General features: G+C 40.7%; 1 protein-coding gene across 11 annotated transcripts in view; it reads left to right on the top strand.

Annotated features, from left to right (window-relative positions):
* Nucleotides 1–10940: 10940 nt before the first annotated feature.
* The window catches only part of caska (calcium/calmodulin-dependent serine protein kinase a), a 122476-nt gene continuing 115273 nt past the window's right edge, over nt 10941–18143 (top strand). For 7 of the 11 annotated variants that reach the window (XM_067604125.1, XM_067604122.1, XM_067604119.1 and 4 more), the window contains exon 1: nt 10942–11774. In XM_067604125.1, coding sequence (XP_067460226.1) covers nt 11716–11774 — 59 coding nt within the window. In that variant the 5' untranslated portion in view covers nt 10942–11715. Of the gene's footprint in view, nt 11775–18143 lie in introns of all 11 variants that reach the window. The other 4 variants (XM_067604118.1, XM_067604120.1, XM_067604117.1 and 1 more) reach the window with 1 other exon arrangement.

Genomic DNA, 18143 nt, shown 5'->3' with positions numbered 1-18143 from the left:
AACAATAAAGGTATTTTTAATAAACACCACTAACAACATCACCATAGAGCTGATAAGCTGTGCTGTTTGAGTTACCATGGTGATGAAACCCACTTACCAGAAAGCCATCGTCCTGAGACACAAAAGCCAAAGTTAAAGTGCATTTTGCCTTACCGACGGCTGACATGAAAATTGGCACCAAAATCATATTAAGTAGGCCACATCTGCAGATACTTACATCTACCAGACTTCTGTCAAAAACTACAACACTGTTGGACCATTATGGTGCTTTGTGACAACTAATGTCATAACACCAGAAATATTTAGCTCTTTTATACACCAACTTTCATGTCACATGACTGGAAAAAGAGGGCTGTCTTCATATTTTGTGTGTTCATTTAAAGTGTAGGAGTATGAATCTTTTAAATTTGACCTTTAAAAAGCTAAATTAATCTGCAACCTATCATTATGAAAGATTACATTTATTAATCATACATCTATTTTATGTACTTTCTCATGGTAAATTGTATTAATACTCTAATACACTAATAGTCAACTATTCTATTACCAGTAATAACAGTTACTATGACAAGTACGTCTGGACCCTGAATTATTATTCGTCTGCTTTCCACAGACGCGACTCTTCATGGACGAACAGACACAGTGAATAATTGTGTTTTCCCCTCATTCCTCTCTGCATCAATCCATTAAAAATGTGTCCATTACATTCCTTCGGCGTGTCGTTCACCTCACCTGTCTGGGGACAGAGAACTGCAGGGCAGATGAAATTGGGCAAACACCAAAAGAGCTATATTTCAAGGTAGCATATTCATTTTTAGGGAGCTGCACACCACAGCGACACTCGAAACACTCACATCGCTAAAGTGGCTTTTTACCACTTAAAGTACATTGCCAAGGTCACACCATTACTCTTATGGGAAAACTTGAAAAAAAAACACCTCCTCACCTAAACTAAGCTGCGTGCATATATCACCCCCACACTGAGATCTCTGCACTGGTTTCATGTAAGCTAATTGATTACAAAGGTGCTTCTTATCGTTTTCAGATCACTTCACGGCCTCGCTCAGATCTTTATTAGTCCTCATTGTAATTGACCTACATTACTATTAATTGTATTCATTTTTAAATCTCCTTCATTTGTCTCTCTTTTTTAAATCCTTTCCATTATGATTTTAATGTTCCAATTTCTTGCTTCTGTCTTTTTGTAGGGTTTTTTCATATTTGTGCAGGCACATTGCATTGCATCTTTTTGTTGTATATAAAACACACAGCAATCAAAACTATTTTTAATCTCAGTAATGAAGTTTTAAGAGCAATGCGAGCGTGCACAGCAGATCGAGTGCAATCAAATATAGATGCACAAACATGCATGCATGCACACGTACATGCTCAGATGCACAACACGTACAAAAAAACTAAATAGGTTGCTTCTCTTTTACTCAGGTTACTGTGATGTGTCAGAGCTCAGCAGGCAGGACTTGTGAGCATGTGGATTCCCAGTTTACGCCTCTTCCACTGGGCTTTAGTTTAGCTCACTGTCACCCCCATGAAGAAATGAGGAGCTTTGGGGAACATGTCAGCCAAAACTACTCTAAAGACACCCACTGTTTGGGAGTAGAATATATATTTATGGCAGAAAGCAGAAGATACATGCTGTAAGTACAGCCATTAAATACACACTTGTGCTGCTGTGTGACAATATTATCAGACATGTATGAAAGAAAATGTTTTACTTATGGACAACCAACACTACTAACATTATACTCTGTGTGATTGTATCCAAAGAGGCAGCTCTTCTAAACTGAGGCACACCATTTACCATTCATCTCATACCTCCTCCTCTCCCTGTCTCCTCCTTTCACCCCCTCTCTCCTCCTCCTCCTCTTCCTCCTCACTGCTCACCGTGTCTCTGATAAGCACTCTGCAGACACCACCTCTGCTGCAGTCAGCGAGACAGATGAGCTTCCTCTTTCTCTTACTCGCACACAAATATAAACACACACACACACCTTGGCTCTCATTCATTGTGTCAGCCCCACCAGTAACCAAATTATTCATCCATCCTGTGGGCTGTGAAGTCCATTGATCCAGCCCATGTTAACCAGCATTGATTTCTGCTTTGTTAATAACATTAGAAGAGCCACTAGTCAGCATGAAGACAGGTCTCTTCTTTGCTTGGTCCAGGCAGGCTTATAATGATCACTTTCTGTGTTTTTGTCTTCCCCCGGGGACAAGACAGAACACAATTAGTCTCAACTACAGAGACAAAAATTGACTTGTAGATGACCATTGACAGGATTTGAGGTCAGTGCAAGAATAACACTTGTTGACATTTGTCTGAGCACAAAACACTTGTTGACATTTGTTTGAGCACAAAAAAGAAACCCGAGTGGCTTTATCCTCATTAAGGATGTGCATGTTTTGATAAGAGAGGAAAACAAACACAATCGACACCAGATCCTCCAAACTGCAGACAGAGATTTTAAAAATCACACAGTGAGCACAGAGAATTATAAGTGTTCATATGGCTGAGTATAAACAAAAAAAGGAATAAAGGGAAAGCATGAAAAATGAGGAATGGCGCACTTGTTTTTGTGAGTGTTACTTGTGGGGACTGATGTATCAGATGGAGAGACTGAAGGGCAAAGTATTACAGGAAAGACACAAACAGTTCCTAAATGGATTCCTGCAGCAAAAGGATGATGCATTCCACACGCAATACTTTTCCTAAAGCCTCCTAGTGGGGAAGTTCAGTTTACTCTGCTCATGAAAAATTGCAATGGTACTTCAGATTCAGCCAGGGGCAAGACTCGCAGTTTTTCTCAGTTGCTTTGGCTCCGTTCTCAAATGACAGTTGAAGTCATTAAAACAATATGTGAAATTCTTCACAACACTTTGTTATTTGTGCACAACAGAGAGAGCTTTTTTATTTTTAGTTACCATTTGCAAATGTTTTAGCACATTTAGGTAAACGATTATGTACAATTGTCTACAATTTGAACAATTATTGGTTGTATATGTTTTGATCAAAATAGATTATGTTTCTTCTCAGCTTAATAGTTTTACTCTGAAAAATATGTTAGAATTCTTTCACTGTGGAAGTCATCACATGCAGAATAGTCCATGTAATTGTCAAAATCTGCTGAGCCCATGTTTCATGAATTGCACTGATATGGAGTGGTTGTAAAGTCTGCTGAACTAATAAATTTGTTGTCAGGTGAAACTCGTATTTCACTAACAAATGGGGAGTTTCTCACATCTTAGATCAGTCAATGGCACGTGCTGTCCAGTTAACTTACAGCTGTAAGGTGTCATAAGTGTAAGACAAATTTATGGAGCTTGAGGGTGACAGAGTTACTACAATTTGTGAACAATGGATGGGGGCAACAGAGGTGTAAAGTGGAGGTGTAAAGTATACAATCATCAACCACAAAATCAAATGTCTTTGCTTGCTGCAATAGATGCTGCTTGTGATGACATAACAGCAGAAGTATGCAGAGGATGGCTGCAGCATACAAGATGATTCTTCCCCCTTTGCATTGCAAGAGAGAGCATCAGGTGTGAGGTCGATGAGAATCTGTGGCCAAACAAACAGGAGACTTTGATTCCCAGCACTGTAATTTTATTTTGTTACTATACTGCTGCATATAGTAGGCCTATGTTTTGTTTCGATTTTCAGTTTTTTCTTGTGTTTATTGTATTGTGCTGTGTAGTGTGACCACTGCAGGAAAATAAAATGGTTTTTCCTCTCATTACATGCAAATCTAAGTGCTCTTTTGCTTTACAAAGTGGAATGTGAAATCTTGTTCTCGTGAAATCGGTGTCTGAAGAGTATCCACTTTCATATACAATAGCAGTCAGTTAGCTTTAGAAAAATAACAGTCTGGTACAACAGGCATTCAGTGTCAGTGAAAACATGTAGGACCAGACTGGAAATTAGGAGATGAAGTGGTCTGGTCTCACTGATCACCTTGGTTTTACATAATGTCAAAGGAATGTGTCATTTTGGTGGCAATGACTTATTTTTTGGCACAATAACTTAATTTTGAAACATTTATTAAATGTTTTGGGTGAGTTACAGCCTTTTGCAGGCTAACTATAGTGTTTTGCTGAGCCATTTTGGGAAATGTATCTTCAGTGCTGAGAACTTTAAAAATGTTTTGAGAAATGTGCCAAAGCAATTGAGAAAACTGTAATACTCCAAAACCAAAAACCAGCAGAGGATATTATGATCTGCCTCTGTGAAGTTTACCAATGTGCTTCTTGAGGCTGGATAGAGTGAAGCACAGAAATTTTACTTAAAGTTGCACTAATCAATCTTTATGTCAACAATAGATGGGATGACTATATGCAATGTGAAAGGGGTCATCATAGTGACAAACCCACAGAGAATTATCATTAAGCTCTGCAGTTCGCCGCAGCTCTATGGAGCATTTTAGCATCTTTCAGCTCATCGTTTTGGTTTTACAGTCCACAAATTTACTGTTTTGGTTCAATCTCACTTTTCTCATGAGAACATCTGATACATAAAATAAAAGAACAGAAAAGAAGAGAAAAACAGATACCACAAGCTGAAAACAACATCAAGAAAAAATATTGATAATAAAAAAATGTAGAAAATAATAATACTGTGTACTTTCAATGATTTAAAAATGTACATACAGACTTTGTGACTTTCCACCTTTGCACAGAGTACACACTCCTCTTAATTCAACTCCATGCAACCAAGATAAATGTCTTAAAGGACAAAGCTGGTGACTCCCGTATTTTTATTACTGTCAACGAATGTCATGTGCAGAGCCAAACCAATATTGAATTAATCCTACTTACAAGTATTTATACTAAAGTGGTACAAAGTCAAGAGGTTGAGATATGTACCACAACAAGCCAGTGAAGCTCTGTAAACAGAGCTGCATTCCCGTAAATGTGCAGTGGCCTCTACCTTACATGGAACTACTCTTTGGAGACAGAAGACTTTATTGCTGCTATTAGTCTAGAGCCGTTTCTAAACAAACATACCCAAACTCTTTGTGGCGAAGGAACACGTAACCCAGTGCGGCAGTGTGGCTCACTGAACTGTTTTGGACAACAGAGCACAGAGAAATAAGATATATCAGGCTTTGGATACATACACAATAGAGAAGATCAATTCATTGTTGGTTTGGCTCTGCACAAGAGATTTGTCGACAATAAGAAAAATATAGAAAATCGCCAGCCATTTCCTTTAGGACTGACAAAGGAGAGGAGAGAAAGGAACACAGTGAGAGAAAACTGGATGTCAGCTCAGTTGAATGTGATCGTGTCAGCCTTCAGCAGACGCTCTAGGGTAGCTGATGAGGAACGCCGAACACTTATACACAGTCTGTGATCATCTTTCTCCAACATCAAAGGAACTACATCATCACACGCTGGAACACACACTGTATTCTTCATACTTACCATCACTCATACTCTCGTCACTTTATTGAATCGATGCTGTTAGAAGTCAACTACTGTGATATTTTCACCCAAATTACTTGTAATATACTTTCCACAAATCCTGTTGCATTGTTACACAAAAACAGAAATGTCAGTATCTCTTGTTTGTGCAACAATGGAGTAAGATAATGTTTATGTAATTTTTCAAGAGACCACAGGTGGATGTGTAATGACTGTCTCTACCTGTTGGGGGTCTCTCCTTTTACTTTACTTTTTGAAATGTCACAGGCACTTTTATTATGCATCATAATCATAACCATCCCAGTGACATTACCAGCTCCCTGAAGCATAAGTTTATAGTTTTCCTCTCTGACCAGAATGGATTTTATTGCAGGAAACTACAGTAATGTATCCAACAATAGCACATTGCTGATTGCTAACACTAATTGAGGCTGCCGTTTGTGATGCCAAAAAACACCCCTAAAACTTAATGTTAAAGGGGCACTTCACCAATTTTACACATAAGGTTCTTATTCATCATGAGGAGTGCTGATCAGACGGGGATTGCGGTTCCCTCGAAGATACTCGTACAGGTCTACGGTGTACGCAGAGGAGCGTATTATAGATAACTATAGGTCGCAGCATGCACGTCACCGAATGACCCCTGCGCATGTTCGGTTACGTGTAGCCCACAGAAGAATGTTCCAGCCTTCAGCCTATGAAAACAGTTGTATAATTTCCTCTGTGGCTCTGGAGGAGCTTTAGAGCATGAGAAAATATTTTGACTTGGACTTGTGACTTTTTAAGCTTGAGCTTGTGACGTTTTTTAACAAAAACCTGAACTGGGGGCATGGAGTTTGAAAGACGTGGACATTTACCAAGTAGGAAAAACGCATTTAGTTGCATTATGGGGAATGTAGGATCCAGCACTTTTGGAGCATACCCATACTAGAGACTAATAATCAGGATATCTCATCCTCAGCTGCATCAAGTCTGGCCGCACATTGAACCTCATGTCTGTATTTTGTTGCTGCATAATTTAAAGTTAATCAAAGTCTGTGTGTGTGTGTGTGTGTGTGTGTGTGTGTGTGTGTGTGTGTGTGTGTACAATACTACTACAGTCCCTATTCAAAACACAAGCAATCTAGTACATCAGTTCTGGTTGAGATTTCTGAGTAGGGATAAGGGCCTAAGAGCATAAACACAAACACACACACACACACCACTCTGGCCCACCGGCTGATCTAGAATGGTGTGTTGGTTAGAGATAAGATTTTCTCTGATGTCCTGATTTCTCTTATTCCTAATCCAAATGGCCTCCTGCTCATCACCTCACAAAATCCAGACCTGCACACTCAGCCTCACATGATCAGCGAGGACCAAATGGCCCAAATAAAGATTTTTGTGCTACACAAGCAGCCATGTATCAAGGGAGAAAAGGAATACCTACAGTAGCTGCTGTGGGGCTTATTTAATGACACAGAATCCTTTTTGTTGAAAAACCATAAATAAAAGAACAAGCTCATCATCTTGGGTTTACTAACTCTGCTTAATTATTCACCCGGCATTAATTAGGCAATCAGCTGGCAATGTATTGAGCCCACCAAAGCCCATAAAATATGAACAAGACAGCACTTGCCTGTATGTTGTGCCTACATGTCTACACTAGCTCCGTGTTGAGCTGTATTTTGGGGGAATGTAGCACAGTTTGTGAAAGACAAGCACCAGTTTCAAAGAAAAGAGGCAATCCTCCACAGTCTTGAGAAACCCCTAAACAGGCTGACAGTGCAACCTGTTATTTCACCTTTGTGCTACATCATAATTCTGCAAGTACAAAAAAATAGTGAATGCGCTCAGATTCTAAGCTGTTTTATACTGGTGTTTCACCAGTTTGTACTGTAATGGAAATGTAATGGTGAAAATAGTACAAGGTGTGTCGGCTGTTGCTGCAGGCTACCACCTGCTTCTGTCTGTAAAATTGGTATTTGTGTCTTCACAATGAGGTGTGAAACATTTACACTATAATAATGTAATTTAACCCAGCATGACTGTGACTGTTAGCAGTATTTTCTAAGCTGTCTGTAGTGGTATCACAGCTGCTTGATTTCATTTTGAAAACGTATCCAATGTTATTTTCACATACAACATCTACATCCAGCACCAGTAGAATTCCTTACTTGACTGCCAGTTCAGCAGTTTCATTTGTTTTAGGCCCCTGACACACCGAGCCATCACTTGACTGTTTGGAGCCATTGGACTGTTGTTGAATGTCTGCAACCAACCATTGTCTGTAGTTTATCCAGTGTGTCCAGCAATGTTGGCACTAGTTCTTCCCATTGAGAGAGAGCTGGCTGCTCAGCTCAGGTAATCAGTGATTACACCCATTTAGTGCATTTTTTTTTTATCTCCCCTTCATTTCTTTTCTTTGTCCACAAGTGGAAGACACTAAGCTGAAAATACCAGCGCGACTCAAAGCAGAATTTTACAGTATCAGTTGAAAACTTGGTCGTATTTTCAGCTCTCATTTTGAGCATGTTAAAAAGACAGACTCACAATAGTGTGAAAATGGTTGTTTGTCTGCCAGAAAGGTTTTTTTAGTTTACAAATGCAGACTATTGACTATTTACCGTCTCTCACACAGGTAGAGAACATATGTTCATGTCAGGAGTCAGTCCGACAGCTTTTGTGGATTTTTGTGGTGTGTTCGACTGCAACGTTTAACAGAGGATGTGAGGTGACATAAGGTGATGCAAGATGATTCAAAGAGTTTCATCGGTCTTTGTTGGCGTCAGTCCTATGAAGTCACCTTGATGTGTAATGGTGCCAAAACCACATGACCATATAACATGAAATTATGGATCCCATGGGATCCATGAAATTATGGGCAGACGTACTGTGATCAGCCAGCGAAACTACACAGTTGGGTTTAGACATAAGATGAAAAATGGTTATATTTAGATATAAGCTTTGAGACTCATAGAAGTTTAAGTAAATTGAAATTAATTTTAGGTTAAAATGAGGAATGTTTGGTTTACTCTGCTTTCTATACTGGTTAAAACTGACTCACTGTCTCAGGTCTTCTGAAAGGAGACAAGCAGCCAGTGAAAGAAAGGAACTGCAACCCAAAGCAGACAAACAACTGTCAACCTTACAGTTGACACGGGAGGTGAAGGCAGCACGTACAAAAGAGAATGCAAACTCATACAACACATTGATTCATGATAGCTTCGCTGCTTGCATCTTATTGTTCACAGATTTTTCCTCCCGCGCAATTTTAGTTTGTTCCTCATCCTTGCTTCTTTGTTTATTTTTTTAGATTCTTGTCCCTAAATTTACTTCAAAGAGACAAATCTGTGTCCACGTCATTAAAAAAGGATGTCAGTAGCAGGGGCAACACGAGGACGAGTTTACATTATACAATCATCTACTGGGTTTTTAAATGCTGATATACTTTAGAGTCAGTTATGTTGAAATCTAATGAAATAAAGGGAAATCTTATGAACAGTATTTAGATCATCATACAGGAAGATAAGATTTACTGAAATGATCACTGAAAAGTTAAATGAATAAATATAATATGTTTTTGTGTGTTGAGACAGACATGTTTTTTTTTAAAGCTGCATAAAGTCAAGACTGAGATACCTGCAGTAGATTCAAGACAGGGAATATATTCACACCTAGAATCACTGTCTCTGGATCACAGTGAGCAAGGCAGGAACCTCAGAGCAGAGTTATTTTGGACTCTGATCTTAAGTTTGAAAGTCACATCAGTAACTTCATCGGGGCAGCTTTTCATTACTTGAAAATCCTATGAGAAGTTAGAGGATTCATATCTCAAGATGACACTGAGATGCTGGTTTATACGTTTATCTCAACCAGGTCAGATTTCTCCAATGCTCTCTTTGCTGAATTACCCAAACAAGGCAGAGGAAGGCTCCAGCTCATTCAGAATGCAGCAGCCAGAGTTTCTTTAGTCCTGTTGTCTGGAACAAATTGCCTGATGACCTGGGATCTGTCACAACTGCATCCACATTCAAAAGTAAACTGAAAACTTTTCTGAGGAATATTATTAGTTATTATGTGTGGTCTGTCAATGTCTTTTGGATAGGGTGACCATATTTTCAAACCCCCAAACCAGGACCCTTAAGTGTATCACACATTCATGCACACGCACGCGTATGTGCACACTATAGGCGTTTTCATCAAGATTGGGGACAATTGCATCAGTGCTTAGCACATCTACTGAGTGCACTTTTCAACACCACAGACAACGTGTCAGCAGATGAGATATTATGTTTTGACTCCCAAAATCCACCAAGGTGTTTGTCAGTGTGCACAAGCACAGGCTGCCGGCTAAATGGCCAACTGTGACACATTCTCTGCCAGCAAAACAAGGTACAAATCTCTTTGTGACCTATAAATAACTTTATAGCCTCTACATAAAAATAACTTTAACTTATCTTTACAATGCTATGCCACGAGTTGATTACAAGTTTACAAAACAAGTTTACAATTTCTACAATGCAAAATGTAAAAATGTAAAAAATGTTAAAATTTCAAAACATTAGTTGCACAGTTGCACCTTGTTAATGACATAAACTGAGGAAGAGCCTTTAAAGAAAGTTACCTTTAAGAAGATTGCCGGGTAGTTTACGCTTTGCAGTCTTTCCTCTTAGTTAGAGTTTCTTTTCTGGAGCTCTCAGCTCTCAGGGAAACCAACGCTTATGTTTGGCCATCTAAATATGATCTTTTATGTCGGCATTTCCACCGCAGTGTGTGCAGAGTGCAGCTTTTTCATTGCCAGGTACTTTGCGAAGGAAGGAGTAAGCCTCCCTGAGCTCTTTAGAAAAGACTGACTCTCTCCTCGGCGTGATAGCTAACCGTTAGCATACTGACAGGTTCTGTCAGAAAGAGTTGCAAGTGTCATAGGCTAGCAACAGCCTTGACAACAACACAGTGATTGACATGATTGACACTCAGCTTGAAATTGGGACAATCCCAGACAAACTGGAACGTCTGGTCGCCATACTTTTGGAGAGTGGTCAGTGTTGTTTGTTGTACTCTCATGTCACTTGTTGCTGTATATGTGCGTTAATGTAAAGCATGAGTTTAATATAAAACTATATAAAACTAGCCTCTGGGGATATGCTGGGGGAAAATTTGTACCTCCATATATCTCCAATTCTGGCTGCAGCCCTGCACTTAAGCTATTGAACGGAATACATCATAAAAATCTATATTAATAATACCTGAGCGCTCAAAGAAATTACTTCTTAACTTAAACTTTCCTTTGAATGAAAGCGGTGTCATTTGTAAATATTTTTGGACATTCTTCATTCATACCCACTTCTATGCACTGACAGAGTCCTGAGGAAACTACCGTTTTGGAAAAGCCTTTATGGCGCCGCTTCTCCGCCATATTGGCTCAAAAACTGTAGGCCTCAATGGAGACCTCTGGGAAACGGCTTGGCGCCAAAATGGAGGACAGCGCAGCAGTTTCATAACCGCCTCATGTAGGCGGAGCTTGGTTTTCTGGAAGCGCCGTGGAGCTGAACCAACGTCCGGGCGACAGTGATTGGAAAAAAGACACAGACCAACGGCTGGGAAGTGTCGCCAAGCTGAGGAGAAAGAGCAGAAAGAGACGGAGAGTGCAGCTCCTGAATTATACACTGAGGACTTGAACCAGCCCGTCAGTTACACGACAGGAGGACCGTGTGTGTGTGGTGCATCCCTGAAGAGAGTAACCCGGAGCTGTCCGGGATGTGAAGAGCACCGTAACCCACCTGGATCGGTGCTGTTACACCGTCCACCGGGTCTGTTCGGGCACTTCATCCTCTGTGAGCTCAACAACATTTAAAACCAGTGTAGCCAACGGGAGCAGCTACACCGGCGGAATAGTTTAGCTACTGTAATGTTTGTTTGACAACCACGTAACGTTACGGGTTGCCTGTTTGAGATACCGGGAAGCTGTGGGAAAGGCGGGGCCGAACCAGTGGACTCTCAAACTGGATTATTGAGCTCTCCCTGTGCCGATTCACCCACAGCGACGCAGCGGTTTTTTATTTTTTGGGGGGGGGAGCGGGGGGGTCGACGAAGGAGGCAACAACTGGGATTTTGAAACCTTTCTTTGTAACTCTTTTCCCGGCTACCCCGCTGCTGTTGCACACGAGGGGTGTTTGTCAGTTATTTCTGTCAAACGGTCACCTGGTCGTGGCCTTCTTCTCCCCCATTTAGGAGCATAATCAGGCTTTGGGACGCATATTTTGGGGATATTTTTCCCCCAGCCGGGGTCGGACTATGGCGGACGACGACATTCTCTTTGAAGATGTGTACGAGCTCTGCGAGGTCATTGGCAAGTAAGTGTTGCATTGCTGGTTTATTTCTCTGTTTTAACGGTTGACGTTAGTCACCGGGGCTTTCCAATTAGCTCCTCATAATGTCCTGAAGGTATGGCACGCACCCACATAAAAACGCGCACGCACGCACGAAAAAGCGTGGTAATATTTTTGTGCAGGAGCTTAATAGTGTGTCCATTATTATTGAACTTATATTCATGGTGTCTTAAATATTGCTTTGTACCACTGTATTATTTTAAATAGACTTAGTTTAGGTGTGATGTTTGTATATTGGGTAAGTCTATCCCACAATAATTTAACACAGGGGTATTGTTGCTCTTTTTTATGACTGATGAGTGCATATATACATATAGACACAAAAAACGCCATGGGCGTGATAACAGTTGTTGCATTCCTAGTTTTATTGCTTTCTTCAAACATGCAGATAAGATCCGTTTTCACTGTGGTGGTATTCTTCATCCTCTGGCATGGTATGTATGTTATGGCTGGCCCCAGACATACAGTACTTGACAAGATGCCGTGTGCTTTGACCAAGTGGCAGTTGGTAACTTGCTGCAGAGATTAAAGGGCAGGGCACAGACCATCATGAGTCATGCACACTGCACATCTGGTCATCGTTAGTGACTGAAGGTCCCATCCAGGCCACTTGGAATATTATTGACTGCGAGGGTAAGATGATAGCAGCAGGATGTATTTTCATTGAGAAGTTCCACAATTTCAACCAGGCTGTGTTCAGTAATCGCCATCCCTGTGGAATAAGACCCTACATTAACCCTATAATGCATTTTTTAGAAGGAATAATCCAAATGCAACATAAAGCTATCAAGCATACATTACATTCTACAGGAATAAAACACAGAATACTGTTTTGAGCCACAAGACCACTGTAAAGTCCCTTCAGGGAAACAGTTTTTGTCACAGAACAAAATATGACGGGTGAATTACACTGGGATCCCCCCCTTCCTGCTGCTGGGATGACTAATAACCAAAACCAGTTAAAAATTAGCAGAAGGATCTGTCCCTTCAGCCCCGGTGTTTATTTCTGATGACCCATGCTCTCCAGACATTAGCATTCATACTCTTTGCATTTAGCTTAGTTCTGCCATATGTCTGCAGTACCTGCACCACACCTGAGGCTTTTCAATTTGAGTGCTTCATAAAGGAACTGAGGAGTGAAAGAAGAGAAGTGGTAAATGTTGAGGCAGACAGACACTTTGATTTGATATTTAGATGAGACAGTTGAGTGGAGGAAAATCTGTTTGGGGAAAACTGTCTCTGCTTTGACCAACGCATGAATAAGTGACTGTGTCATCCAAACTGCTGGTCTTGAATGAAGCACTTCGTTGGGCACACAAACAGAAGGTCCATGTGAATCAGGAGCTTTGGCAGGTCTGGCAGACATAGTCAGTCAGTCATAGCAAGCTGACTGGTTATGGGGCTTCTGCATTGTCACAGAGATGGTTGACTATTTGACGGGGTGATAAGACCTGCACCTACAGTACATGTTTAGGCAAGCCTGAAAACGGTGTACACTCTTTTTTTTATCCCACACACACACAGGCTTTTTTTTTCTCTCACTCAAACACACACATACATGGACTCCAAGAAAACCTCCTCTTCTATCAGCCTCGTGTCTACATCTAAAATGTAAAAATGATTTTTGAACATGTGCTCAGCCAAGGTTCTGATGGGGCAGGAGGAACACTTTGAAGCCAAATGGTCTGAGTCAGCCGCACACAAACACAAGTCTGAGTTTCCTGAATCACAGCCTTACTCATTGTGCTCGACAGATTGTCTCTGATTTACAGTTTGCAGAAGGAGAGAGCGGCCTTTTATCAGCCGACCCACAGATTCTTTTTAAGACTGCGCTGAAACACCAATTGTGGTTTTTGATCCTGAAAGAGACTGGATTAAGCAGAGGGAAACCTAACCATATAACAACACCGCTGTCAGGGAAGGCATTACTTTAAAAGCCATACGCCCTGGATCTTGCCTGGCGTGAGTTTGCGTTGGCGTGTTCTGCAGGGATAGACCCATGTAGTCGCAGATACAAGCATACTATATATAGGTCATCCTGAACTGTGCTTGGAAAGCAGTGTTGTGATCACTGCTCTGTGTGTGTGTGTGTGTGTGTGTGTGTGTGTGTGTGTGCGTCCCCTGGGCTTTGTGAGTTGAATTTATGTAGGTGTGGGGGCCCCATGGAAAACACAATCCATCCTATAGTTGTGTGCATATTAATGCAACATTTTGACTATGCATGAACAGGATTTTAGCTCCGCACTCGTGTCACCCACACGTGCGTGAGTGTGTGTAGGTTGTGTACATCTGTCTCATTGCTGTCAGATTGATCCCGTTCGTTGTGCTTCTGCGTCCTGAGGCACAAAACAAAGGATCGGGTGAGGTTGAGAGATGGTAAATAGAGACGTTAAGACCGAGAGGACAAGAATGAGGTAAGGAAATCTGGGATGGAGGATGAGGGAGAGAGAGAGTTTGCGAAGAAGATGGGATGAGTGAGGGAGCAAGAGAGGTCAGGGGCACAGTAGAAGCAAGCAGTCCATTAGTTTGACTCACACATTAAGAGACATCCTGTGCCTTCAGGCCACGCTCTTTTCTAGTCCATCCTCGGAAAAAAGTTGTGCGTGCGTCCCCGTGTTTCTCACAGTAGGGGACGTTACACGGCACTATGCATAACAAAAGATGTGGTTCGCCTTTGTTTTTCCATAATCCTTGCAGCCTAAAAGTATTGCAGTTAATACTTGGTGACAACAGCGGATGCTAATTTCAGAGATCTGCATTCAAAAAATGCACAGGATCCTGGATTAAACCTTTTGTTTTTGGTCCAGGTTAAGCGTATGACGTCATGGTTTGAATATTGCGGTGCAGTCTACATTATGTTAACAATATTGATACTTCAGTCACAGGCCATTGAGAAGTTATGCGGCAAACCATATTGTCTGTCTCCATGTACTGTCAGCTCCTCCGTTAATGGAGCCAAAAGTGGGAGTTAATATTACCCAGCTGAATAGATCAATGGCCTCTCTGTCCTGAATATTTGGACTCACTGTGGATTTAACAATGGATATTGTCCTAACATACATTGCTGTAGAGCTGATCTGTTCCACTGTGAATAAAATGAATTACCCTCCATTTGCATACCTCGTGGCCGAGGAGGAGACTCGGGGGTGCTGTACAAAGCCTGAATGTCATTATAACTCAAGGCCCAAGGAGGTGTGTGTTGATGTGTGTGTGTGTGTGTGTGTGTGTATTGCTTGTGTTATTTTGTGCAATTGTGTGGTCTAGTGTCCCTTTCCGAGAGGTGACAGGGACTGTTAGCCCGAAGCGCAGTTCCTTCTCATGTGCATGTGTCCCATTCACCTCTTGGAGTGAACTGACATCATTCTGTAATCCACAGGGAATGAAATACCAACTAGTTCACTGTTCCTCTGCTGACTGTTTCAGCTTGGTGTGGAAGAAATAATGGTAATGAGGGAAGTTCGTAAGTGTCTTCCTCTTCCTCCTTCTTTTTCTAGAGTGCTTTCCTTTGCCAAGGTCCAACATCCCTGATTAAATAATTTTGTATTTTAAAAGCTTGTGTATTTATGTGTATGTTTAGCCACTTGGACACGTCTGTCCTTGATGAAATGTGTAATATACTGACCTAAATTAGTACGTGACAACAGGAGCTATGTCTCTAACAGCTGGCCCCAGGGCTTGGTTTGCTAATGGTGATAACGGAGACTAGCTTTTGCTAGCTAATGCTCAGCATGAATAGCAGTCAGCCACACTATACATTGATGAATTGGCCAGAGGTATTCTGATAATAACCTAGCTAGGCCACAGCACCAGCAGGCCCATGGGCTGTAGGTTAGTAGGTTAAACGCTGTTGTTGTTTACATTGTGAAGACCTAAGTGTGTTTTAAAGGGCAGTCCTGCCCAGCACTGAACCTATCTGTGTTCATTGCAGAGACTCTTTTCATTGAAAAAAATACTCTGGGGGTCAATTTGAATAAAAGCATTTGCCAAGTGGTAGTATTTCCTGTATTGTTGTCATTTTTAAGTGGCTGCTAAGATGTCTGCCTGGCAGGGATGGCCGGACTGGAGACCCCTACTATTCTTTCTCTAACAATTCCCTCTGGCTCCATCATCATAAATCAGTTTTAATGGGGAGTCTACTAGGGGTGGGTGATATAGTCCAAAAATAATATATCAATATCAGGGTATTTCTGACATAATGATATTCTTGACGATATGACAGAATACTGAAAATTATTTTATTATTAATGTCAAGAACATACAATTGCAACAAAATAAGTGTTATAGTTTTATAAGTGTCAGCATAAATATAACAATTTTCCTTCAAATATTCAGTAAAAACTTAAATTATCTCTCAGTTCTTTAGTTTGTAATCAGTGTAGTTAGTCTGCTCGGTTTAGACCTCAATCATCATACCTGGTGCTTCTGCTTGAGATTGTGAAATAAGTTTGTTGTATTGCTCTCTTTTGTTGTTACAGTCTTCTTGCACTTCTTACATATTGCTGTGGTTTGTTGTACATCTGATCTTTTATAACCAAACCACTTCCACACTAATGAAGTTGCTCCCCTTTTTGTAACTAACTCCTCCACCGTGGAGCTGGTAGCAGTGTAACTTTTGCTTTCAGCCAGTTGCTGTGCTAACGGTACAACGACATTACGTCAACAAGTCGGAACATTGCCATTACCATGATGTGCATTTTTTAAAAATCATATCAAAAATGATACCGTTATAATTGTGAATAGTAAGACATGGCACAACCCTAGAGTCTACAGTAGTTAGTGAATAATATCCAATTAAGAAATTAAAGCTCTTTAAGTCATAATCTGCCAACATTGTGATAGTGCTTGTGACTGAATGGGGTCCCAGGTCTTCTGGGAATACACACGTGTTATTGCCTCCAGGGCCTGCGCTCTGTGTGTGTGTGTGTGTGTGTGTGTGTGTGTGTGTGTGTGTGTGTGTGTGTGCGCACACAAGCAGCTTGTATCTTATGATCTTAGACACTCTGTTGGGGTTTGGAGGAGAAAATCTGCTGAAAGGCTGGTTCCGGCACGCACAATTACACATAGATGATATAGTAGAGAGATCTCACACTCAACCATTTAAAATATTTATCCATTCTCATCAAGCTGAAGAAAACACCCCCAGTAGACCATAGCAGCTCTCTATGTGCAGTGATAAGTGAGAAAGCTACATTTGGTGTGTTGTTGAGCCCTACAGATGTACAAGCTCCGTTCCAGTCGTACAATAGCTACCTGCTGAAGCACACTCTCAGTTCTTAAGATTTAAAGTTGTTGTAGCTGTTGAGCTGTCTTTTTTTTTGTTGTCATACAAAATCCCCTCTGAAGTAGCACTCATCATCATTTTGATTCTAAAGCATCTGGGACCATATTCATAAAAATTGAGAAAATACTCTCAGAGAGCTCCTGACTTAGTCTAAAAATTTGCTAGCTTAGGACTGATTTAGGAAAATTCTCAGAGCAACTCTGAGCAAGAAACAGAAACCTTTACCTTAGTGACGAGGTGTGGTTGACCCCGTTGCCACATATGACTCACTCTATAGAAAAAAAGAAAGAGCAATACACTGTTAGCGATGAGGGGCATAAAATGGACAGTAAAACTGATAAAGCCTACTCATAGAACTTTATTAGTCTCTATTAAGAGATGGTGTAATTATAAATACTATTTTATGTAATGAACATCTCTGTTGAACAAATTGTGAGCTATACTTTAAAAGTAGCCTATGAAATGTTTGAAAACAAACGCCTACTTGTGCAGTACCCTGTTCACATGCTGATAGTTGTTATATTTATTGTCTTACGTCTATTTACCATGCTGGTCATTTTAGTACTTTTAGTCTATGTAAGTAGCAGTGTTAAGCATGTCAATTTTTTTTTTTTTTTTTTACAGCTGCCAGCAAATTCCAAATTTTTCCAGTTGCTAGATATGTTAGTGTTGTGACCACTTTCATTTCTGGTGTTACAGTGTTATTGTGTTGGGTGGGAGATGTGAGCGCATCTCTACTGAGATGGACCACAAACATTATCCCTGCATGATCTAATCTGTAGTGTCTCCTTAACTCACTGTCATTCAACTTTTGGAGAATATTTCTCCTTCCTCTTTGTCTTTCCACCAGTTTCTCCTCTGCTTAAGAAACTCGTAAGCTTCTTAAACTCTTAGTCTAGTCTTAACTGTAAAGGGAAATTCTTAGAAAACGTCATAATTCAAAGAATTTTCGTAGAATTTCGTCACTTGGAGCAACTCTTTTTACCAGGAAGCTTATGAATACGGCCCTTGGTGTGTTTAGCTAACTTGAACAAGCCTGTTGTTTTCATGAA

This window comes from Thunnus thynnus, chromosome 11 (assembly GCF_963924715.1).
Source record: "Thunnus thynnus chromosome 11, fThuThy2.1, whole genome shotgun sequence".
In the NCBI taxonomy this organism is placed as follows: Eukaryota; Metazoa; Chordata; class Actinopteri; order Scombriformes; family Scombridae; genus Thunnus; species Thunnus thynnus.
This window is presented reverse-complemented; position numbering and strand designations above follow the sequence as displayed.